The sequence below is a fragment of the Anas acuta genome, chromosome 8 (genome assembly GCF_963932015.1).
Source record: "Anas acuta chromosome 8, bAnaAcu1.1, whole genome shotgun sequence".
Taxonomy (NCBI): Eukaryota; Metazoa; Chordata; class Aves; order Anseriformes; family Anatidae; genus Anas; species Anas acuta.
In genome coordinates, this window is record NC_088986.1 from 2058095 (window position 1) to 2083805 (window position 25711).

The 25711-nt window shown below is 43.4% G+C and overlaps 2 protein-coding genes across 4 annotated transcripts in view; both read right to left on the bottom strand.

Annotated features, from left to right (window-relative positions):
- Window positions 1-111: 111 nt before the first annotated feature.
- LEPROT (leptin receptor overlapping transcript) lies at window positions 112-5648 on the bottom strand. The gene is made up of 4 exons (XM_068690143.1): window positions 5493-5648; window positions 5297-5372; window positions 4649-4835; window positions 112-3378 (listed from the first exon to the last, which is right to left on the bottom strand). Exons 1-4 carry the CDS (start codon window positions 5506-5508, stop codon window positions 3262-3264), a joined length of 396 nt encoding a protein of 131 aa, XP_068546244.1. The 5' UTR covers window positions 5509-5648; the 3' UTR covers window positions 112-3261.
- A 671-nt stretch (window positions 5649-6319) lies between these two features.
- DNAJC6 (DnaJ heat shock protein family (Hsp40) member C6) overlaps window positions 6320-25711 on the bottom strand; it is a 42651-nt gene continuing 23259 nt past the window's right edge. For all 3 annotated transcript variants that reach the window (XM_068690131.1, XM_068690132.1, XM_068690133.1), the window contains exons 5-19: window positions 24366-24488; window positions 22831-22964; window positions 21458-21652; window positions 20937-21054; window positions 19290-19369; window positions 18919-19112; window positions 18721-18801; window positions 17438-17884; window positions 16178-16330; window positions 14768-14836; window positions 13891-14025; window positions 12101-12361; window positions 11589-11734; window positions 9465-9641; window positions 6320-8581 (exon numbers count right to left, since the gene is read on the bottom strand). In XM_068690131.1, coding sequence (XP_068546232.1) covers window positions 8480-8581; window positions 9465-9641; window positions 11589-11734; window positions 12101-12361; window positions 13891-14025; window positions 14768-14836; window positions 16178-16330; window positions 17438-17884; window positions 18721-18801; window positions 18919-19112; window positions 19290-19369; window positions 20937-21054; window positions 21458-21652; window positions 22831-22964; window positions 24366-24488 — 2415 coding nt within the window. In that variant the 3' untranslated portion in view covers window positions 6320-8479. The remainder of the gene's footprint in view (window positions 8582-9464; window positions 9642-11588; window positions 11735-12100; window positions 12362-13890; window positions 14026-14767; window positions 14837-16177; window positions 16331-17437; window positions 17885-18720; window positions 18802-18918; window positions 19113-19289; window positions 19370-20936; window positions 21055-21457; window positions 21653-22830; window positions 22965-24365; window positions 24489-25711) is intronic.

Here is a 25711-nt window from a genome sequence, read left to right on the forward strand (position 1 = left end):
ACAGCTACAGTAGCCTTAGGAAAGCACTGGATATGTTGTTCCTCTCATCTTTCCTCTTACGGAGCAGTCTTCTGTCAGCTCTTGAAATATAATAAAGACATAAACACCACGTATGTTTACTCAGTTTTATTAGACAAAACAAAAAGAAAAGTAGGATGTGTCTTAATACTTCAACTCGAGAACCTGGCGATCACAGAAAAATAAGAATAGTGTTTACAAAAGTTACAAAAGCTGCACTGCAATCTGAATTACAGGAGATGTGATTAATTGACAAGGAAGCTTTATAAAAATGCAATAACAGACTTTCAGCTGTTTATGAAATAACGATCTTTCCATGTATAAGCATTCACAAAATCAGCACAGTATTGTAATTAAGGCACTTTGGATACATAACATTCACTTCCACGTATGAAAACAACTTCAGAGAAACCACAGGAAATTGCTACTGGTAGATAGTGACAGTGTGCCCAGTACTGGCCATCAGAGCACCAGGTTTGTGTCAATGAGTGAAGCTAGCATTGAGAATTTTTCTACCCTGACACTTAAACATTGAAAACTCGTTCAAGGAAATTTACTTCTAAAGAGTTCAAAAATTCCATGGTTTAAACACTGTTAAAATTAATTTTAAAAGTTAGACAATTTAAAACAGAAGTCCACGGTGAAATCTGCATGAAGTTCACATTAAGTATTAGTGCACGTAGCTGCATCACAAGAGAAGCGTTCGCTTTTTTCATTCAATATCTACCTGCCATTTCATGAGGTACCCACCAACCACAGTAATATCCAAAGTAAATACAGTACAATAGCATAATTTGTCAAAGAAGCAACCTCTCCTTAACGATGTACTACTACTCCTAGCCCTCCTTTTCACTTCAGATTGTCACATGCTCACTGCCTGGATCTGCCACGCACACGCGCTATTTACTAACAGATCCTCCAGTAACTGTTCTCTAATTTAAAGAAAAATTCATGTCAGCTTGTTTTTACTCCACTGTCTCAAAAGCAAAATGTCAGTGCTAACTGAATAGTTCTCTAGACTTCTATCGCAGCCGTCGGTCCATAATGAAAATACTCAAGAAGCTGCTGCAAGCCCAGGTATTTTAACAGGAGGTCAATGGAATGATTGCAATGACTTCAGGTTTGTGTAGAATCAGGCACTTCATTTGTATATTACTGTTGTTGTTTCACTTCACTGACTTCAATGAAAAATGCCGTGATACAGGGGAAAAAAGTGACTTCTTCAAAAATGAAAGCAGGACCTCTGTGTAGAAACTGTGCTTGCTCTAAACAACTCAGCTCATAACTAGAACAGTTTCCCCAAAAGTACTTTACAGATCAGTTGGACACAGCAGATTTCACTTGAAGTCAGGAGGAAGAAACTGGTGGACAACTTGTTTACACCCAGCATCTTTACAGGCATGTTCCTGCTTCAGCTGTGAGGAAGCATTAACATTCAGAAAAAAACTTGTCCTCTTCTGTTAACTCTTCTTTTACAAGAAAGACAGCTTAAGGCACATTTCAGTATAAACTAGAGCTACTTGGCATTCCTCACCACTGAAGTGTTCACTTTATACACACCTGAAGTTTGTGTTTAAAGCATGTAATTAACAGCTTTCTATCTAATCAAATACAAGAATTATTCACCTTCCTGAAGGAAGGCACTCCACATTCCTACTGAAGTGACACTATGTTACTTGGTCCCCAGAATGACTTTTATACCATTTTTTTTTTCCTAGGGCCCTGAGCATGAACAAAAGACCAAGTATCAGAGTGCTCCTGTAACATTCGTTAATTTGTTAAGCTTTGCTCTGTGCAGCAATCCACAGGACTCCGTTTTGCAGTACACCAGTAATGAGGGAGTTTGGAGAGCATCATAAGTAGTTCCATACAATTTAGTAGGCAGAAACCATTGCATCAGTGAAGCCGCCACATCTCGTAGAGTTGATTCTGTTACCTCTTTGCACAAGGTCCCTTACAGTTAATGCTGGGTGACAGCAGTCAGCTGTGAGCTAACAGGAATTATAAAATACTCACTTGCAATCTGCTCATCTAAAGAACTCAACAGTAAAACATACCCCACGTGGGAATTCAGTTTCTTACTTCACAGAACAGGAATCTCCTTATCTCCATTTTCCTACGGAATAATAAGCTAACGTGTCTACGTGTCTCTTCTTTTATCCCTTTGTAGGCTACTGAAAAGTCTTCTAGAGTTAGGGTTGTATCAGAATGCATCTGTATTCAAAGGATTCAGCAAGACAAAATAGTAACAAACTCACTTATAAATGTAAACGTTTAGTAAGATAATGCCATCAGAAAAATATAGTTTTAATATAATGAGCTTTTCTTACAGACAAGAAAAACTGTTTGAGTAAGTATGTTTTAAAAGCAATGAGAACTGAGGAGGGAAGTCCTACCCAGCAGAACACTCATTCTTTGCGATTTAGGCATTTTACACATAGGAATAGAGTTGTATGCTATATTGTGATTGTAAGTGTCCTGAGAGTAGTTTCTTCCTCCGTGAACCTTCAAGAGAAGTAATGTCAGCTCTGAGCATTAAAATACATTAGATTACTCCCAAAATACATCTACAGTCATTAAGTTGAAGAGGGACAAATCAAGAGTATCTTTGGAGGGGAAAAAAAAGTAGTTTCTAAATGAACAACATAAAAGGAAGGGAGGATTTTTAACCAGTTGTTTTGGTTTTTTGGTTAGGCAATAAAAGAGCTTGCATAACTTATGTTTGTTATTTTTTCGTTATCAGGAAAATCAACTAGAATTACAATTGCTCAAACGGAAAGCAAGTACTCATTTAACCATAATCAATGTAGAGAGGCAATCAAGTTGAACAACAGTAAGTAGGATAATCTTTCTATTGACCTATTTGGATTACATGGTTAAAAAAACAAAACACAGACATGCTGACCAACGTCTCATACACCGATACTACTCTGATTAGAGCAGAAATTAATGCATATATACTGAAAAAAAAGAGTAAAACAGTTTACATTTTGCAAACTCCTTTGTAGATAAATTTGCAAGGGTGATCCCAATTTTTACTGGACATGTTAAGAGCTGTCACAAAGGCCCTTCCCCCTTGGCTGACATTTTAAAAAGCACGTTATGATCTGGTAGTGGAAAGCTACGTTACATGCATATGCACACACACGCCTCGGCGTGCACACATACATATGTTGCAATACATACACAGATACACACACGGCGATGTATGCTGCAAAACGTTACCAGCGTCAGGGTGAGGTCCTACCACTGTTCCCAGCTAAAGTCATCTCCTCTACCAAACACAAGAAAAAAGCCTAAGATAGTAAGGAAAATGACTGCATTGCCAGCCAGCACCAGGCCACAGGCTCCCCATTTGATCTGAAATGCAAGGAAATGAAACAATCAAAGCAGTTCTTATAAGACAGGTACAGGGCAGTTAATTATACGCATTAGATAAGCTAAACGAAATACTACAGAAAGGTGCTAAAAGCATGAAGAGAACAAACAAACTATAAATACTTCAATTTATACTACTAATTACTTAATTAGCAACTACTTGTTATTAATGCAAGACTTCAATAGACAGACTAATGGTGCTACATTCTCGACCAAAATCATTACCTTGCCATACAAGTCACTAAAACATACCTACGTCGCAGAAAAACCCAGTTAGATTAGTGTTCTCTTTTAAATATTAGGTATGAAAATAAAAGATAGACTTTCAAATAAATGCCAGGAACAAGCACAGAAAACAGCACAGGGCCTTAAAGGTAACAGGGCCTTACAGCTTTCTGTAACTATCTGTCCAGCTAAGTTTACCCTAAAAAAGGACGTTTACTCTTAAAAGATACAGCTATGAATTTGAGTTCCCCCTCGTGGTCACTTCTGGTTCTGCCTGTTGCCAGGTCCACAACGGAACAAAAACATAATGTTGGGACATTGTGCGTTAAAATAAATTATAACTAAGCAGACAGAGCTTTAGGCAAAACTGAAAGACCGAGGGGAAAACAAAACAAAACAAAACACAAACACAGGAATCTCATTAGGCAGTTTGGGAGACAGGACAAGGGAGTTCTTTGCCTTGGAAATAACTGTGACAAAAATCTCACCACTGAAGAGCAGTTCACAAAGCAAAGAAAAGAAGTTAGCAGAATTTCCTCAGACTTTGAGAGGACAAAGCATGAGCTTGAGAAATGCTCTGAAAACCAGGAGGGCAGTTCTGGCAGTCTGGCCTCTTATCTTTTAACTGATAATGCGCTCCAGTCACCAAGTTTTCAGCATCCTAGATGGACAAAGCAGACATTCTGAGATAAAAATAAGAAAGGTGGCGTAAGAAGCACTGGAAAAGCTGATGACAGAGAGAGGCATGAGATGAAGGAGGAGGCAATATCTTGTAGCGGACCACAGCAAAGCTAGAAGAAGACATCTAAAAACTTTTTAGTCGTGTAAGTCATTTTGTTCAGGTCACAAAGCTGCACAGGCACAGAGCTTCAGCAGCGATAGTTTTCATCAAAATCTAGAAACATCACAGTCCAGAAATTACTGAAAAGATTCACCAACAAAAGTGGCTCACCGGGCTCAGAAAGAAACAAGGGCATGCTTAAAGGTTACACTCAGTGACTGGTTTCTTATAACCAGCCGAACTCACCGCTTCGACCCGTGCCAGGATTATGGGGAACCCGAAGGCGGAGACCACGATGCCAGTGGTGAAGAAATACGCCAGCTCCCTGCAGGCGCTGCTGGCCGCGTCGCTGTCGTCACTCACCCTTTTGGCGATGAAGTGGGGAATGGGGCAGATGAAGTAGAATATTAAGACAAACATCGGCCAGTACACGCTGGGGAGAGGAAGAAAAAAAGACACATCGTTAATTTAGCGTGTGCTTTAATGGGAAGCGTGTTGTGTTTAGGAAAAGCGATTGCAGTAGCTGCTGCCTTACTTTGTGGTTGGAAAAATGGGCTTAAAATCAGAGATTTAAGCAGGTTTTGTCAGCAGGGCCCCCACCCCCCTGCCTGGCAGGCTCAGCCTCCCACAGCCTCACGCAGGGCAGGAGCCGCCCCGGCACGCCCCAAAATTGGGTTCTTGGGGGCTGCAGCCCCGCCGGGACACAACCGCAGCTTGCCCGAATCCGAGCGATTTCAACCCAAAACCGAGGCAGCCACGAAACCGCGCCCTACACGCGCCGCGGGGCCGCGAGAAGCCCGGAGGGGGGCGTTTAAATCACGATAATAAATAATAAATAATAATAATAATAAGGATAATAAGGATAATAATAATAATAACGGGGCAGGGGCTCACCCGTAGTACTCCAGGGCGCAGCCCAGCATGAGGAAGGTCAGCCCGATGGCTCCGCTGAACGACAGCCCCACGAGAGCTGCAAGGGCACAAGGCGGCGGGGGGTTACCGTTGGGAACCGTTGGGCACCGACCGTTAACGGCCGTTACCGGGAGCAGGGGATGGGGGGGGGGGGGGGGGTGCGGGGGGGGCCCGGTACCTTTGATGCCCGCCATGTTCCCGGCCGGCGCCCAGCTCCGCGGCCCCGCTGAGGTGGCGGCCGCCGCTTCCGCCTGCCGGTAACGGGGCCCCGCCCGCGCCCACCGCGTCAGCGGCCGCCCTTAAAGGGCCCGGCGGCGGCTGGGAGGGGAGCGCGGTGCGGCACAGCGCCGGTTGGGGAAAGGGGCTGCGGGCCCTTTAAGGGGCGGGAGGCGGGAAGGGGCTGCCCGTCGCCATGGTAACGGGGCGGGGGGGGCCGGCCCCTGGCAGGCGCTGAGGCGGCTGAGGGGACAGGGCCCCGTGTGCAGTGCACAAGCACGGTTTCGCGCAGCACCCTCCAAAAAAACCCTTTTCTCGCCCCAAAAAGCCCCTCCCCGGCAGCACCCACCCGTGTCAGGAGCCCCCGGCTCACCCCCAGTTCCGCCCCGTCGCTTTTAGGGCAGGTCTTCAAGCATTAAGGGTTTTGGCACCCCCTCATACAAAGGGGGAGCTTTGGCACAAAAGGCACCTTTTTGAAGTAACAATTTTCACAAAGCCCTTAGAACCCACCTCCCAAGGGAGATTTTCTTTAAATAGCCCCCATCTCAGGCTGCCACCTCTTCTCATTCCATATCGGGTCTGATACAGACAAGTGATTCCCAAAAAAATAAAACCCAGGGAATTTAATACAAATTTACATCTTGGTACAGCTACTGCTAACGTAAAGATCTGGGACCTACAATATACTCAGCTTTTTTTGCTTATCCAGCACTTACAGAGAGGGTACCTGTTGAAAGCAAGCAGGCAGAATTCCCCCACCTCCACCCCCAAGCACAAACCATACCGGAATGTTAATTTGAGCTTTTAATGTATATACAAATGTTTTAGACCAGTCACAATTTCATTGAGTATATACTGTATTTACAAAAATTACAATAATTTAGTCAAACAGTAAACCTGAACATTGATAACCTCTGTCACTACCAGATATGACAAGAATTTTTTTTTTTTTTAGTTAATTATCTTGATATACATACGTCCTAATACTTTCATGCATCCATAAAAACATTAGGGATGAAGTAATCAAAGTTTAAGTGGGGTAAGGTTTCTTTTGGTAGATAAAGTTTAATGATGGGTTTGGATTTTGTGAAGATGAGTATCCAGAGTTGTTTGCCATGACAAACTTGATACAAAGCTAATGTAGTTCTCATTATTAAAAAAAGTACATTATAGTAATGAGATCCTTTTTATTATATAGGCATAGGTCACAATATCTACAAATGTGAATGAGAAACAAACCAACGAATCACAGGAACATAATTCACATTCCAGATATCTCTTTAAATAAGACAAGCACATACTGGATCAAAACATTAATAAATAACATCCAGTTTGTTACTATTATCTTAAGGTCCTTTATATAAAAGGAGACCTATGTGTTGGTTTCACATTTTCAGTTAATGGTAGTAAATAATGGACCGATACAACAAAAGGATGACTTTTATACAGAAAGCAATGTACTTTGACACACTGTCTTTGCAGTAAAAGGTTTGCCACTTGAAAATTTAAGTGCAACAACAAGTGGATTGTCTTTAAAAACCACCAGCTTTAAAGACTGGCAACCTGATCAGATGGCAACCTGATCCTCAAGCAGCAAATACAAATGATTTCCTGCCTATCTTCTCCATGTACCTGCCTTCTCAAAGCGCAAATACAGATACAATTTGTTGGTAACTGAACTGCTAGCTTTAGTGATTCTAGAAAAGGAGAAAGTCAGATTTGGGGTGAGGAGCATAATTTGGTTTTTAACTAGGAAAGATGCTTCAGCAAAGATACTTCATTGTGATATTATTGCTTTGGTCCAAAACGAACATCTAAGATAATCAATTTGTGGTGTATTTACCTCAAAAATCAGACCTGGCCCACAGATGTCTACATGACAGCTTGTACACCGCGGTCTGAAAGTGAAATTGCAATGGGTTGCATTCTGCCAAGAGCCTTTGCCACATGTTCTGGAGCTGATAAAGGCATAGAGGTGATGCAGGTGGGCTGGAAAAAGTCTTCTGAATGCTCAGGAGGGGAAGTGTTACCTATAGTCTAGGAAGTTGCTAAAACTTCTCAGTAGAGTTTTAGCTTGTCGATATTTATTTTGTTTGATGCTTTCAACCTACTGATGAGAACTGCACAGGAAGTACAGTGCTCATTCTTCCCTTTTTACAGCTGTGGAACCACCCTTCCCCCCAGTTCATGATTCCCCCAGAACTGCTGTTTAACAAGCCAACAAGGTGCAGTTTAACATCAATTACTTGTTGTTTGCTTTAAATACACTTGCTCCGTGATGCTGAGGAATTTGTTCCATACATTTCACTGCTGGACTGTGAGGTGAAGTACAGTATTAATGCGTAAAGCAGCAGTAAGCTGCCACACTGATCAACCCAGGCTTTGGCTTTGTCTCTACTCAGACATACGATACTACATGAGCAATTAAGCAGCAAATGGTGACTGTTAGAAATGTGCCTAAATCACATCCGAGCACTTAAATTTGATAAAGGTTGATCCAAACCTAGGAAGAAAGTACATCAAAGTCTGGGCTTCACCACCAGTTAGAGAACTCAAGTGAAGTGTTGCCATATCACATTTTGCACACACACACAAAAAAAAAAAAAGTAGGAAATTCACCAGATACACTGTGTCAGAGACAGAACAATTCCACCTTTTCCCAGAATATGTTCTCTCTCACCCCACTAGAATCCAAAGGGGAAAAAATGTTATGAGTAACTGTAGCCTCTTGGCTCCCATATGGCAAGCCAGGTGGCTAGAGTTCCTCTGAGCTCAGGATTCTTGAAACAAGTATAAGGAAACCTTTCTCTTGTTCTTCATGATAAGTATTAGGCTCTTAGTTTTCTGAAACTTCTGAATTTCCAGCCAGAGTTTGGTTGATCTGTGACATTTGTGACAAGAGACTATACAAGCACTAGCACAGGTTTGTAGTGGAGACTGAGAAAGTATCTAATACAAGGGTTTTTGTCCTTGGTTTTCGAATTCTGACCAGGCATCATTTAGCTCCATAAATATCATCTTTGCATATTGTTCATATGGCTGCCCGGTGGCCTGGAACAGAAACAGAGATATCACATTCACCAAGTGAAACTACCAGAAGCAGACCTCTGTGCCGTTAGATTCTCAAGCCGTTATCGTTCAGTTTCCATAAATCGTTTTCATTTTTTTCTTTGACTACAGTTGAGGGCTGCTTACCTTGTTTGTAGGTTAAAAGTTTCTTAGCTCTTCAGCTCTTTTGCTCCTCAGAGCTGATAGCCCCTCAGAAGCAATGAAGTCCCAAGAGGGGTAAAAAGCTTTAATCTAAGCTTTGCAAGAGGCACTTTACCTGCACTGAAGGGGGAGCACTGAAGGAGCGCTACCACTTGACACAGTTCCTTGATAAAAGCAGCATCCCTGTAATCCTCTCTGCAGCCTGCATCTTCTCAAGCCTTGCCACCCACTGCCCTGAAAACCTCAGAGCCTCCATTTCCTTCAAGATGGAAGCCTCATCACCAGACGGTTTCCCAGATTGTGTCATTGCATTAAGGCTGCTAAGCGTAAGCAGCAAGACCAGAAGCCAGAAGTCTGATAATCAGAACCTGATTCTTCTGTTTTAGAAGTTCAACTGTAGGACCCACCCCTCCCTTTCATACGCCTTCACCACACCCCATCTCCTCGAGCAGGCACAATATTCTGGGCTGTCATTCACCAGAAACACAGCTTAGAGTCAAAGTGAGGGTGAGAATCTCTTGCTCAGAGTGGCTTGTAGCAAGCACAGACCTGGGACCAGACACAGTTGCAGTTCTCACCTTTAAATCTTGAAAAAATCTTGAACTAGAAAGTTACTACAAACTTGTACCAATTAATTATTCAACCGCATTTAACACTTTATAATGAATCTTACGTTTTGAGGACAGTGGCAATTTCTGAACAGCGTGAACTAGGAAAATCTTACCTTGTCGGGATGAACCACAAGCACTGCCCGCCGGTAGACCTTCTTCACCTGCTCTGGCGTTACAAGATCTGCCATACTGACAGGCTTCCACTTGGTTTCCCCTGCCCACAAGACAGTGTGCATAGTGGACAGCAGCGCTCGTATATTTCTCTCCTTCCCTTCAATCCATTCCAGGACCTGAAGAGATGAACGTGAATCTTAATTTATGCCTTACATCAGATATTCCGGTAGGAAAAGGTTTCTCCATTTGAAAAGCAATGACTCCAAGGAGCATCTCGTATTTTTTCCCCAAGTTTTAGAAAGCCTTTGGGAGATATTTGTTGAAGATATCTGTCAGTTTTGTAATTTTTATGTCACCACTTGAAAGTTAAGAAACACCCAGAGCAACACCCCTGTCAAAATTACTGAGCTGGTCCATTGCTAAGAACACTTCCAAACAATCATTAGATGGAACAGTCAAAAGATAAATGAAATGTTTAACCGCGTGGCTCTTCGGCAAGCTAAATTGCATACTTAAAAATAAGCTTGATTGGAACTCTGCTGTGGATACACACCTTTAGAAGACTTTACTATTTAGACATGCATAAAAGAATCACGCTGAAAATTGGCTTCATTGCAAATCCTTTTAAACTCTGTGTCAGAAGCCTCAAATTGTCTCCATGTGCCTGATTTTTTTAAAATCTGTAATCCAGCAGTTAAATAAAACACTTCCCTAGATGATGCAGTCCCTCTTAGTGGTTGCCATTTTAGCCCACGCTTGCAGAAAGGGAGGAGGACAGGGATGCAAACACCAAAACCAAAGTGTAAATAGACTCCGAAGTTTAAGAAGTGATTCAACAAAATAAAATGCATCAGAGCAAAGTGAATGGTATTGGGAATGGTGAATCATGCTTCAGCAATTCTGCAGCTTGCTGAGGGGAAAATGTTGCACACATTAAGTGGTGCCACACGAATAGCTGAAGTTGTACAGCTCAGGAATTAGAGAAGCGTGCCCGCCCAGCTGATGGCATGACCGCTGCCCAGCTCCATTACAAGCGGCATGGTTGCTGGCACGCACTTTCCAAATGTTAAATTTTCCAAAAAGTTAAAGAAAAAGTATTAATAACCACTCATTCTGCTCTTCTGGTTTTTAGAAGTTTGCTTGGCTTTTGCTTTGGGCTTTCACTCTCAGTTCTGTATCTTTCTGTAATTATAATTTGTGGCTTTACATTCCCAATGCAGAACGGGACAGAATTGATTTCCTTCCCTTCATAATAGACCTGTAGTTTGGCGATTTATTCTGGAGAAATGAGAGAATTCCAAAGTAGACAAGATTAATGAGACTGAGGTTTAGTTCCATCAGCTGTGCCTGCTAATCAGAGCTGGAGTAATGTGGCAGACCAGCAGCCATGAACTGAGCCAGCCACTGTTGCTTGCCACAGTCTTGTTTAGGACAGAAATGAATCCTTGGAGTTTTAATTGCATTCCAAAGGATATTCACCTCTCCAGGAAAGGTGTGAAAATGTGTTATATGAACAAACAGCAGGAAGCTCTCACTTTCTGCCCCAAGGCAGTTTCATTATGAGGCGAGGTCCCTCATTTGGCCAAAAGCTGGGTTTGGCAGAAGGACAGGCAGAGACCTCAGCTTCTTACAAATGAGCCAGATGAAAGAGCAGCGATTTCAGGAGAGAGGGTATTATTTTTAGAAAAACTCACTCCTTTCTCTAAGTGGTATCTCTCCTTCTGATGCAATAGTGGACATTCTTTAAGATATTCTCCACTACCTGCAGTATCTGACCGTTTTCTGATCACATTGCTGTCTGGGGTGCGGATGGGGAGCACAGCAGTTCATGACACTGCCAAGTTCAGACACCTACCTTATGGAAAACAAGGATGAGAGGTACCATGTGTGTCTGCAATCCAGCAATGCCATGGAGGATGCGCACTAGATTAAGTGTTAAAACAGCAGCACAGATTCTGGCCCTAGATGATCTTTCAATTTGCTCAGCTGCCCCTCACATGCAGTAAAGCCAGTGACTGACTGCCCCCCTCCACCTTTCAGGAGCGGTGTTTAAGCAGCCTCCAGCATGAGGAGAGTGAAAGACAGATTGAATGACTAATCACATAAATAGGAACAAAGCTTACTTTCAGTTTTTCAGGGTCCATTTCCTTAGCCATTTCTTCCTTTCTCATCTCAGCTATTGTTTTGGGCCCCTTCTTGTCCTTGTGAGCATTAAAACCTTGGCCAGATAATAGATCTTCGAAATCTGCAGACACTTTTGGTTTTGAATCTTGAAAAGCAAGAAGTTGTTCTCACAATGCAGGTTTATTTAACACAGATTTTCCACCCCAGTCACCCTCCCCACACTCTACCAGTCTCAGAGTGCTGATGAATATATGTATGTTCTCACAAAAGAGGTATAAGCTAATGCTACTTTAGAATTATCATCATCACCCATTTTAATCCAGGATTTTCTAAGTATTAGCATGCTTTAGAGTCTAGGACAGGACAAGTAGTGTTGAACTTCATAAATCAAATGATCAGCATGACTTGCTTGCCAGACTCTAGCCTGCTTTGGTGTTTGCGCATTAATGCAAATGTTTGAGCAGCATTGCAAAGAGCCAACCTTATGGACACTGAACTCTGAAATGCTTACCAGCGTTAGCTGGTCCTTTTCCACGCTCGCTTTGTGCTCCCGGCATTGCTGAGAAACTCACGTTGTAATTGGGCTTGTTCTGGGGAGAGGCATGAGGCATGCTTGGCTGGGCTTTGGGCTGTGCCTGCTGCCAGCCGTAGCCAGCTCCTTGCTGCCAACTGCTGCCGCCCATGGGCTGGGGAGAGGGCTTCTGCGGCGAGGGGGGGAATCCTCCTCCCATGCCTGTCGGCGTGGTTGGTTTACTGGCAAACGAAGGCCCACCTGCACGGTACGGGGAAAAGGAGTGACGGCGTGCATTAGAAAACAGGGCAATGACTCACTTTCCGAAAAGGGAACCTAAACAAAATCCCCCAGGCGGCTGGCTTCCACTTTCAGCTCTGCCACAACCGTACTTTCGCAACATCATGCAGAGCCCTGCAACTTTCCTGCCACCGCTCTGCAAACTGCTTAAAAGACAGCACCCGCCTTTGGAGCTCGCAGTGAAATCAGAGCAGCAGCTTACCGGGGAAAAGCAGGGACAGTGACACCCAGCTAGCTGGGAACCACAGCTGCTGTGTTATAGAGGCACTGCCTAGTTGACACGCTGAAATAGTATCCCCTCACGCTGTGCTGCTGTGGTATTATCCCACAGAGGTGTTTCTTTCAGCACCTTGTTACTTTAGGGGCTGGTTCTCTGATTTAGTTTGTGCTGGGTGATATTTAGTGTTGAGGTTTTATTATTTGAGACTAATCTCCACACTTAACTTTGAGCTCTGGAACATGCCATGGAAAGTGGGTCAAGTGCTTTTGACTTAGTTATAAACAACAAAAATGTGGTTAAATATCCTGTGCAAGCCAAGTCATTTGTTTTTGAACCCCATAGCTTCGCTACAGAATACATGCTTTAAAAGCACCTCAACCGCTCTGACATGAGTCTTGGCATTCTTTTTATTTTGCTCCTGCAGAGCAGCTAGTGATCCAGCAGAGGGAACTGGGAAACCTAATTCCAGAACCATGCTGGTACTGACGCAAAGGAGAAAACAAACATCAGATAAAACCACAATGGCTTGCAAAGAGCTGAGGGCAGTGACAAAGGGGAGAAAAATCTATTTACCAGAGTCAGGGAGACTGACATGCTGGATTTTAAGGAAAACTTAAATCATTTGTCAAAATTGACTTTTTAAATGTTGGGGCTGATGGTTTGCTGATAGTTTTGTGAGATAAAACAAGGACGAAGTGCTTGTCTCAGAGTCAAGTAAACAGTTCTTTGTGGCCAGGTGCAAATGAAAATGGATTTGGACTCCACTTTCTGATAAAGCTGCAAATTGGAGGCAGACTAGTGAGGTTCCACAGGTTTCTTCAGAAAAGGAGGAAAGTGAGTCAAGGCTAGAAGGACAAAATATTTCCTCAAGGACCCCAGGAGCTTTGAAGAGCCAGCACCTGTTCCCAGGCACTGCTCCAAGGTCTGCAGCAACAGTTCTGCAGTTGGAGTTAAACTCATCAGGGTCAAGAGTTTTTGTCTAAGGATGCTGCTGAGACTGAGGCTTCGTTTTGCAAACCATGTAGCCTACAGGCTCCCAACAGGTTGTTAGCACTTTTTTTTTTTGTTTGTTTTGATGAAACATCAGTAAAAGCACAGGCTTGCTAAAAACTTACAGAGAATTATGCAGGAGGGAATGCCTGAAAGTGGCACTGGCTGGCATGCAGATAGGCTGAGAAAACCCACAAAGTTCTTTGTCATACATCAGGTTGTTCATTTTATTTCTCTAAAACAGAGGAAGCTGGTAACGTTTTGTATAAGGGATGCAAACCTGCTAAACTTGCTCCAAGAGTCCCCAGGTCAGCAAATGGATCCAGTGTTTGGGGTTTAGGCTGATGAGTAGGAGTGCTATGGAGGGATCCTGTAGGACTGGTGGCAGCTGACCTGCTTCCCATACCTAGGCCACCTTAAAGAAAGGAAAGGGGAGAAGAAAAAAAAAAAAAAACACATCAAACACATCAGTTTTTATCCTTATTTTAGCTGAGTGCAGCTCTTAACCAGTGCTCAGTCACATAATGTTACAAGACTGCTGTTAAAATTAAGTGTATTGTTGTCAGGTTCCTGAGCACTCTCAATTCAGCGTTGGCCCAGACTGCTTGCACTCCCACTCACAATTAGGCTCAGCAACGAGAACATTCCCCAGACTGTCTGCAGTGAAAGAGTAATTATGATAAATGGGTATATTTTAAGAACTAAAAGCCTTCAGGAAGCAAGTTTTGGTAGGACACACATACTCTCCCAGGAGTAAAAAAGAATCATGCTGTTATTTAGCAGCATCCAAGGAACGTACAGCATTTCCCAGGTCCTCCTGACTCCACATCTTAACAGAACAAAATTGCATACACCCCCACCTGTCCCACCTCAAGCCCTGGTCTTCTGAGGAAGGAAACACAGATTTTTGAAGAAGTTTAGCAATTTCTAGCCAGACACTCACATGGATGACTGGGAGACCACCAGGGCAATAGTACCTGCTGCAGTTCAGACAAGACTAAAATCCTGATCCAAGCTTTGCTGTATTAATCAATGTATTAATCAATGTGCTAAGCAGCAGAAAGTGGTAACTCATTGTCTGCAGTCACTGGTAGCCTCTCCTCTCTCAGGGTTTGCTAAGGGTTTCTTAAGTGTCCTTATGTTCTTACGACACATACCTGGTTTGCTGGGCCAGTCCCAACCACCTGAAACATCTGGTTGTATGGAAACCGTTGGTGTGCTAGAAGCTAAGCAGAATGAGTACGTATAAACATCTCAGAGCAATACAGCAAAAACAACATAATCCAGCACCTAGGAAGGGTAGGGAGCAAGAAACAAGAGAGACAGTACAGGGCTGTGTCCATTTGCTAATTGGAGTGAACTTCTGCCCCACAAAGAACATTGCATATTTACAATTTGTTTCTGATCTCATACTATACAGAGGTGAGCGGGGAAGGACATAGATTTACAGTCTTCATTTTATGGCAACTTTAGCCAGAGGCTTTGTATGTAAGTTTGTATAACCTTATCACCAGAATAACATAGGTTTTTGCCTTTCTAAACACATCACAACCCAAGCAAATATCCTATATGCAAAGGGCAAGGATGGAGATCACAAATACAGCAGAGCAGCACCCACACAGATGTAAGCCATAAAGAAAGCAGTCTTTTCTTTAACGCTGTATCAGTCTGTCCATCTATACAGTTCACACTGCCAGCTTTTCATTATACATAGATGCTAGCGTTGTAATTTAACACCTCATCATGCTGGGATACCATTTAAATTCCTTTCATTAGTGCAGCCAGCTCCAAGTGTGACCCGAATGTCTTATTCACAGAGTTAATATCCAGTACCCAAATTTGGCAAAGCAAGGATGTAAGCAGTGCCAGCAACACACTAGTTGCCCCTTTTGTCATTCTGACTTTCCAGGGAGGCTTTCTTACCCACGGGACATGTGTTAGATGGCCAGACACAAACAAATTAGTATCTGAATGTGTTTCAGTCAGAGAAGGTTGTAATATTAAGTTTTGGCATGGGGGGGAGAAAGGGACAGCTAAGGGACATTATTTCAAATGAAGAAAGAGATTTAAAAGAGTCCAAAGGAAAAATAGTATTTTCTTCAAACTAGAAATTAGAAAGTCAAATTTAACTGGGAATTTGGCCAGGATTAGTATCAGATCTACAGAAAGCAGATACCTTTAACTAAAGTCACCAAAGGACACGTGTTTTCTCTAGCAGGCTTAATATGCCATGCTCTATTTAGTTTAATTAATGGCAGTTTGTTCAAACAAGACCTCATAACCACAGGAATACGCAGGCAGACATTCTTCATGGTCTCTTTTCTCATGTATACAAATAGCTTATTAATTAAGTATAGGACTTGAACAAAACAAGTCTCATCCTACCACACTTCAAATATGAATATGCTGTAAGTCTGGAGACAAAAGGTCCTTTCCTGTTTAGTGGGGTTTGTGTGGTTTACAGTCATTTCATGGTAAGCATTGGTTTGTACTTAATGGCTCCATCACAATTTAAAAGCAGCATTTCACGTTTACTTAAACACACCAGAAGATCCTCACGCTCTTACCCATGTGAAAGGGATCGCTGTGCACAGTCGGTGAAGGACTTCTCGTTGCCTGAAGGAAAGGATCACCGGGGACATTTGCTGAACCAAGAAAGGAACCCAGGAGGTCTGGACCAGCTTGCTTAGGGCTACTTCCAAATGGATCAAAGGCAGTTGCTGTAAAACAAATGTGAGAAAACAAAATCACTAACCATGTACAAGGACTGCTGCACTGCCTCTGGAAGGTGCCGCTGACGTCAGCCACAGCATCGCTCACGCCAGTGCCTCCTTAACAAAATGAAAAAAAAATGACTGTTTCCGTACAAGAAAGTTGGCAGGCATTGCAAATACTTTTAAGTTATTAGTTACTGAGAAAAAGTAAAGTAAGCATACTGTGCTCTTTGAATTATGCATGCGTTGACAACGTGTCAGCTCTCAAGCTGTAACATAAAGGATTAGGCAAACCAAACCCAGGGGGGCTGTGCAGTTAAGCACGGTGCAGAGACCTGCTGTTGGAGCGGGCCAGTTGCTCTCATTTTGTCTTTGGCAAAAGTGACCACCTATTTCAGAGACCCTCAGTGAATCTGAGCAACTTGGACTGGACTCCTTACCCTATTCGGTTACACATGGTTTTCACTTACCCTCCTCTGCTCACTTAACCCTCCATAAGTCCCTCTTCCTAGCATCTATTCAACCATTCCCTCCACCAGTCTGATTTCAATCTTTGAGCAACAAAGATAATAAAATATTTTTTTAAATATTCTCATATTGCCTATCTTGTCTGCAGAATGACCAGAAACAGCAGAATCGTGTAGCCACATTTCATAGACCAAGACAAGCCTCATCGCTCCAGACCCACTGAAGTTAAAATAAATAAATAAATCCAAAGCACTGCAGGTCTATCCAAAGCCCAAGAGGCTGGTTTTTTTTGTTTGTTTTTTTTTAGTGAATGTATATTCTCCTCATGTGTTACTGGACACAGTAAGAGCAAAACTGATGACCTCCAGTGGCTGTAATGTAAGAAGCCAGCCAGACATATGGGTGAGCTCCACCAGGGACTTCAAGAAGGTAAGAAACCAGCCAGGCGATCTGCTTAGTGTTCATGGCTGTGACGATGCACTGAATCAGAGTAGAGGAGCTGGGAGGCCTCTTGGGATCCCTCCTGGCTCTTAAGTTTCATGAAATGAGCGTACCCATGGAGGAACAAACAGCCTGGAGCAGGTCACCCTGGTGGCATTCTCAAGCACGTGCCCCATGTCACACGCAGGGCACAGCCAGCATTACCTTCTCCTGCCCTCGGGGACGGGGACGGAGATGCCGAAGCTGCAGAACGCCGAGGAGTTGACTGCACTGATCCAGGTCCCCCCACGTGAAAGACCTCCTCAGCAGCGGGCTGTCCACTTTGACTCTGGGAACCTGACCCGCCAACCCCAAACAAATCATTCAGCAAGTCTGAGTTAGAGGGGGCAGCGGCGGGCTGCGAGGGAAAACTCTTGCTCATGGGGCTACCGTCCAGCCCCAGCAAGTCAACGTCTTCAGGCGGGGGTGGTGCCGGAGGCTCTTGCTGCTTTTTGCTGTGTTTTGGTGTCCCGTGAGGCTTGTCACCACTGGCATTACTGTGCTGACTGGAAAGGGACAAGAGTTCGTCATCTGACTGTTCGCTTTCCTCATGCACCAACGCTGCTCGATCCTCTGAGGTGGGGTGAGAGCTACTTTTGTCAGATTTCTGATCTAAATGACGATTAAAAATAAAATTAGGTAGCTGTTAGTTTTGTCATCACAAAGCTCCCATAAAAATCAGCTTACACGTAGAACAAAAAGCTACTGAGAACGAAGCCTAACAAAACGCTGCCATGGTAAAGATTAAATTAAAGTCTTTGCTGGCCTGCATTGTAAGCAGTCAGTTTTATTGATCAGGAAACACAGAGGGAGGTTAATTGGCTCTCCTGAAGTCTGAAGAGCAGGCACAGAGGAGAACTGAGCAAGTTTCTGGGTCAGGACCAAGCGTCCATGGTGATCTCCAGCCATGCTTCAAAATCCAGGCAAAACAAGGCTCATTAAAAAGGAGCAGTGACAAAAACCACCTTCCTAGCTTTGTCTCCTAGGCCAGGTTCCTACCGAACATATCCCTGGGGCCATGGGAGGAACACTAAGTTTGGCACCACCGTGAGGGTTTTGAGGCATTCAGCGCTATTGAATGGCCTCTCTGACAGGCACCCTCTCAGTGCTGCGTTCTCGTAGCACCGCATATATTAAGTACAACATGAGCAAAAAGCAGCTGAGTTTTGTTTTAGCATCAAGGATGCCTAGGGCAAAGGTTGATGTTAGAACTGTGTCAATAGCCTGTCACACACAGCACAAGCAGACAATGTTTGAAGGGGACATTGTAGGAAATTAATTTGCACTCAATTGCAACATACGGGTGTGACCAGCAATACTCTGATCTAATGTGAAAGGCATGTTACAGTCAGATCCTTCAGCCTCCCTCTGTGCTTCAGGGAGGGGAAAAAAAAAAGTTGTTTATCTCATTCTAAGCAGATTTTACTTTAAAGACTAAGTCTGCCTACCTTGCCAGCTGAGAGATGAGAAGAACGCACTCTGTCCAACGTTTCTGATGTTGTCTGGGGGTGAATCTGTAGGACATTTACCTGTAGCACAGAACACCACCATAAATAAATAAAAAAATAAAATTAAAATAAATCAAAACAAATTTCAGCTTCTTGGTAAGCATATGAATCAAGTGAGTAAAGCTGTGCAGCTCATACCTGCCAAAGCAAGAGTGTCCTGATGCTCCTGATGGGAGGAGAAAAGAATGGTTGGATTGATGTCTTTTGTTGTGAAGTTCTCCCAAGGAGGAGTTAATTCTGTTTGTCTATCAGTAGATTGTATTTCTATCTCCAGTATGACATGAAAGAGCTGGGGATATTTGTCTGGAGAATCACAGGCATCCAGTTCAGGTCTAAATGGGGACAAGAACTGGTCAATTAAAAAGAAAAGGATGTTTCTGCAAATCTATATAGTCTTTCAATAGATGCACACACACAGACTTTCATGTTTCAGCTGTGAACATTCTCCTTCAGCCTTCATAAGGCTTTTATGCTTCAGGTTTGATTAATGCTCAGCTTAAAATACTCACTTGGTGAATTTTAATGTGGTTGTTCCCAGCGCTATGAATCCAGTGTGAAATTGAATTTGGAATATTTGTGTGTTGGTCATCTGGAAAACAGAGCACCAGACTGAACAAGAGCTTAAACTGACAGAACTAAAATATTTGTTCACTGCACATACAGACTATTAAGTCTACCTTACTACCTGTTACTACATAGACTAATTATAACTGCTACAAAAGCTAACTCATTCTGCCTGTTTTACAGAAAGCAGAGCTTTCCCTTCTCAAACCCCAATATTTCCATCTGCTTCAAATTTTCCTTCTGCTTCCAGACAGTGGAGCGCCTTCACAGCATTCAGGACTGTCTTCATTTCTGGGATCTACTTGACATTTTAGCACTTAAATGAAGCTGACATATTTCCATTAAATACATTGGAGAAACAGGTTTGTACCCCAGGAACATACAGGACCATTTCACCTGCAGTAGCAGCTTCAGTAAAGTGTCATCTATACTGCAAGCAGCACCAGTAATGAATTAAGAAGAGAAACATTCATGAGTCACTCTGCAACTTGAATAGTAAGGTTTCAAACATATCTTCAGGAAAATTGTTAAGATCTCAGATAAAAGTATCAGGAGATACAGTGACCACTGGAGAACACAGCCACCACACCCAGCTGGTAGCTGCAGGCTGAAGCTGTTCTGCCTGATGCATCTGCAGCACCCGCCTGCAGGGAGCAAATGAGGTGGTACTCCAAGCAGGTGGGAAAACATTTGTTTCCCCCCCACTTCCTCCCATCACTTTTCACGCTTTAAGTCACAACAATTCAGATTATTTCACTGATTAAACCAATTAACCCTCATTGCCACAAAGGTTAATGGAGTGAGTTGTCTATCACAACCACTGATTCGGTTATTGCAAACCCAATAAAAGTTTGCTAGTCCGAACAGACTGCATTTCCAAATTCCTCTTCTGCAATTACAAGAGCCAGAGAACAGCATTTTAAAGTCAATCTGAAATCCTAGAACTGCACAGACCAATAAATATTTTCACTTTCAGCACTGCTACTATGCTGTGGGGAGGAGCTGTGGGTGCGCTCACTCTGGTTCCCCTCTGTTCTCTCCCCCTAGTTTCCATTGCCTCCCATTTCTTTGATCTGCCAGTGTGAAGAGGTCTTTTGTCTATGGGGAGGGTGGCTGCCTGGCCAGCCTCTGGCTTATGCAGTCTTTCCCCTCCCGGCAGCTACCCAACCAGCACAAATTGCCTTTTTGCCCTAATGATCAATAAGGTGTCTGCGTTGCTTGTTCTAGAACAGCCTTTACCATACAGGAGTGACAGCTCGCTAAGTTATACTCATTTAAGCTGAGTAGTTAGAATTTTTGGTGTTTTTTTGCCCTTAGCTGGTTATTGATAGAGCTGTTTCTGTCTTCTGCATCAGCTGGAAGGATCCTACACACCATCAGTACACACTGACTCCACAAAGAGACACTGGAGGCATCACAGACTTCTCCAAATGCTGTTCTTCATTTTCACTTGGAAACAATCAAATTTGTGTTTTCTTTTCTATGCTCGGAAAACTTTCTACATCATGAGTGCCACATGCATTCTTAGGCCCCATCCTTAGCCCCCTCTTAGCTACTTTGCTTCTACCATGCAAGAGAAGTTAAACTCCTACTTTTGCTTGAAGGCGTCCCCCAATGGTTGACCTCATGTGGTAGACAGAAACAACAACATCTCCATGGACAGTGGCTCCCAGTGGAATTAGGACTTTCCCTTCTTGCACACGGTATTCTCTTTGAGGGGATGAGAAGGAAATCCACAGTTAAGCTCCCTTCCATAACATCATTACCACCCAAAAAGAACATCAACATAAAGCTATCATCTCATTCAGGCCGAACAAACAGAAGCTACATTCAGCACTCTCCTTAACATTAGGTTTAGGTGAAACAAACACTTCACTGGGGAAGCCAGCATAGCCCTGAACCATCTCAGTGCAGATATCCCACTGCATGTTAACTTCCAACTGACTGGCAGTTTATTTCAACACGAGGCACCAACCTTCAATTAATTACCTGCACTCCACGATTATCAGGCAGTCTGACAGTGACTGCAGCACAGACTTCAGGTACCTTACAGCAAAACCAAAGCCTCCTTGCGCTAAGCTCCTAAGGGTGGTAGGAGATCAGAGCAACTCACTTCATTCTTTCATACTCCTGGGACGTGGTGAGGATTCTGGTTTCTCCGCTGAGGATGTCGCAGAAGGGCCGGCACCCGTTCCTTTGCTTGTTGAAACAGGGGACTGGACTGAGGGTGACTGACTTGATAGTAAGTGGTTTGCAGTGAGGAATGATGGGCTTGTCTGCTATTAGATCGCAAATGTATCCGATGTATCTGCAGGCAGAGAAAGCCGTTACTGAAATCTCCATCCCAGGCAAACAATTTTTGTTTTTCTGTTTTGTTTGAAGTCTACCCTGATATCCACTAAAAGTGCAGCTCTTCCACAGTTGCAGCGTGGGAGTTTCCGTATACTCCAGCAGGTTTGCAGCTGGCACAGAATTTACACTCCCATTTGTGTTTGATTACAAGAACTACAGCCCAAGGGGAAGGAAATTACCCTCTAGCTCCAAGCTGAAGGTCACTTCTCTGCACCTTTTAGGAGAGAAGGTGCAGAGCAATGGTTTTCCTGCTTTCCCAGTAGAAGTTCGCCTTCTATTTTACATGCACATACCAGATGAAGTACTTTGTTAGTCATGTACCAAAGGATTGTTATTACCACATACATAACACTGCATCTTCCCTTTGCTCTGACAGGCACTTCTGCCTCTGCTTAATGGAAATCATAAACAAGATATTTTTACAGTGTAACCTCCTGCAAGGATTAGGCTGACACAGGGAGGGGAATTCACCAAGGTCCTGTTAACTACAGACTTGTCAGCTTTCCCAAGCTAGAGCACAAAGGGTTTGGAACATTTATTCCTCCATTACTATTACATCAATGTGAGTGAAATGGAAGTGGCCATAAACATCAGTTAAGACCTGTCAAAACTAAGTTACACAACTAATGCATGAGTACTGCTCATGCTGCAACAGGAATCCTGGATTTTCAGTCTGTTGCCTCCTGCCAGCACCTTCGGGCTGGTTTGGGTGGAGAAAATGGGGCATGTGGCATGCATACCCTTCAGCTCACATGCATTATTTCATAAAATCAGACAATAACTCAGGTTGGAAGAGACCTCTGAAGGTATTTGTTCAAAGCAGAACTAACTTTAATGTAGCATCTATAATGTAGCATAATCCAGAGCTGGATTATGCTGCTCAGGGTGATACCCAGCCAAGGATCTCTGAGGACAGAGATCCCACAGACGCCCTGGAAAATCTGCTCCAGTGCCTCATCACTACTTTACCACTTATTTAATTAATTTATTTATTTTTCCCAGGGAACAAAGTGATAACAATGCATATCTCAGCCTAGGGGCCGGGGACACCTTGACAAAATGCACAAGGATACTCATGCAGTGTTTAGTGCGAGGAAAATAGCTCCTGCATGGCATTTAGCCACTATACTCTACCTCCTGTGAGACGGCCACAGTACGATTCCAGGTCTCTTTGTGTTCAGCAGCTGCACAGCAGGGCCTGGATTAGAGAAGAGGTGACAGAAACAGAACATCGCGCTGACCAGAACTGCTGAGGCTGCACGGCCATCCTGTTAATTAGAGCAGGGTGGGAGGAAGAAATGAATAAGTATCAGAGACGTCCTTTATTTTCAGCAGAACACTCTCCACTGTTCCCTAAGTCACCTAAAATAATTTCTCCAGAAAGCCTAGTAATGAATTGCATGATGACAAGGAATTTCCAGTCCTGTGCCTTTTGTTTAATGCCTAGGACTTTGGTGAGCTGCAGTGGCCTGGATCAAAGCTGACATCCAAAAAGCAGCCAAAGCCGAGGACAGCTCATATTTGGCTTCAATGCCCAGAAGCATGTTTTGTCTCCAGCTGTAGGATTTGCCATCCCATTCCTGACCCAGGCCCAGGATCTACTCAAGGTTAACAGCCTATTTGCCTTTTGAAGTTCAGCCTTTGCCTATTGCCTCTGAAAAGATCTCCCAGTTTCACGTGGGCTAAGTAGGCTTCTCCAGACTCATCAGAAAGTATTCAGAAGGACTCACCATCTTTTACAGCATTACCCTGACATTCATTGCCCAAAGGACAGTAAAGGAATTTGATTCTTGGGCTAAATTTCCAGGACCGGAGGCAACAAGTGCATCTTAGTCTCTGTTTGAGACAAACCTGTATCCTGGAGCTGCTGGCTGCACTACATGAGGCAGGAACTGCCAGACTCGTACGTAAGGTTTACGCAGTTTGGGATCAGTCATTTCCCCAGTTCCTCCCAGGTTTACACTGATGAAAACTGACAGCCTCCTGGATTTAATTTAGGCTCCAGGAGCAAAACAGAACTCTCCTCTTGGGCATTACTGTCAACATAAAAGGTTGGCCGGGGTAAATTACAAGCTAGTCATACAGAATGACAGCACCCTCATGCATCAGATCTACGTGTTACCCGGTCCTGAACAACCCTTACGGGGAGTCAGCAACCCAGGTGGCTGTGGTGCACCACGAGGGGCAGAAGGCAACTGGATGTCTTCAGCCAGGTCTGACAGCAACCATCGCAAGAGACTGACAACCTCAGTTTTACAGTTAAACAGAATTCCCAAAGACATGTTTGCTCCTGCACTTCCATCAGCAATCCTCAGTCTAGAGCTGGGTTTAGACCTATGACTACACACAATTAAACACAAAGCAACAGAGGGCTGACGATCCTTACAGTCAGTTCTTGAGAGAAGTTCAAGCCATCACCAGCTCATAGATCACTGCTGGAACAATTGCAACTTCTCTGACCTTGCATTGCTCCACGTTCAGTGCTAAGTCTCCCAGGTTAGCTATGGAGCTGCAAATAAAGCCCCTTTCTAGGGGGCTGGTTTTTATTTTTTTTTATTTTTTTTTTAAGAAATTGTCACCATCCTTGTAGACAGACTCTAGATGTGCAACAGGCAGTATGACATAAGACTCACGGGTCTGAAAATCTGCTCACATTCTGCCCTACTCACCATGCAGTGGATGACACACACGTTCTTGGGGTTCTGCTGTAGCCAGTTGTGCATGTTCTTACAGACAGCATAGAGGTTGTGCAGGCTGGGCGCTTGTCGTACTGGCCAGCTACATTCGGATACCTGCAGGAATTGCACAGTGAACAAAAGCCAGCTTCATAAGAGCATTAGGCAGGGCGTGCTTTTACAAACGCTTTCTGCCAAGAAACATACTTCTCCTTTGCAACCTAGAGGTACGTGCTTGAAACCTACTCCCTCTCTGATGTGTAATTCTGATCCCCGATGTTCATGAATTATGAATGTACAAACAAAAAGGAACCCTCAATTGAATAACAAGATTTTGATGTATTTTCATTGATGATACGTTTTTATTTTTTAATTGCATTCCAAGCCAGATTATCTTGAGTGGCCTTCCATAGCACTCCAGTGTCGCAGCTGCACATTGATTTCTGTCAAAAATCTTTGTACAAGTTGTCCCCAAAAACCACGGCTCTGATTTTCAAAGGATACTGAACATCTGTTATTCTCAGTCGTTTTGTGTAATAGGATTTTCAAGCCCCATTTGACAGATATTAGATTGATGAAAGGGAAACTTCTGTTCAAAAAAAAAAATCCTATCTGAGTAAGCATAGTTAAGATATGAGCCAGAAAAAATGAATGACTTCTTAGAGCTGAAAACCCACAAATCCTAAAGTATGCCTGGTTACTATTCATCAGCGTACTAGTTCTGAGTCACGACATCTCAAAAAGAGTCTTCACAGTCTCAAACAGCACATCAAATAGCCTTCTACAGACATCTCAGTTTTATTTGTTTTTAATTGAAATGTCTTTTTTTGAACGTCATTTCTGGCTAAAAGAAATTTAAAGGAAAAGCATTTGTCATTAGACAAATGATTGCTTTTCTCTCAGCTGAGATTTGGGTTCTGTTTAATGAAAACCAGGGGCAGGAAGGAGATTGTTTGACCAGGTGTTCTTAAATGGCCGTACCATTTTCATACCTGACCGTGTCATCTCTCCGAGAAAGGCAAGGCTCCAGGATTCATAAAAGATGCATTTAAGATTCTCTCTTACACATGTACACCTGCACAACAGCTGATAGCAGAAGCACGAATCCTGCCCAGCACATCATTGATTCTCTTGCCTATACCTCTTCTGCAGCTTTTCAAGAAGGGAGACAAAACAACCAAAGGCTCACTGTGTGGTAGCTCCCATGCAGGAATGGCCCCCATCAGCTTTCTGTTCCACAGACCTGACAGCGTTTGCTTTGCTGAAAGCACAGGACCATTGTAAGTTCTGAACTAGAGTTCACAAACATTCATTCAATTCTTTAATAGACCCAGAATGCT

What these genes read in the sequence shown, in the direction of transcription:
- LEPROT (XM_068690143.1), bottom strand. An exon ending in TGCGCCCTGGAGTACTACGG is followed by an intron (nt 4,836 to 5,296) that starts GTGAGCCCCTGC and finishes TCCTCTCCCCAG; the next exon opens with CGTGTACTGGCCGATGTTTG. An exon ending in TCCTGGCACGGGTCGAAGCG is followed by an intron (nt 3,379 to 4,648) that starts GTGAGTTCGGCT and finishes CTTGCATTTCAG; the next exon opens with ATCAAATGGGGAGCCTGTGG.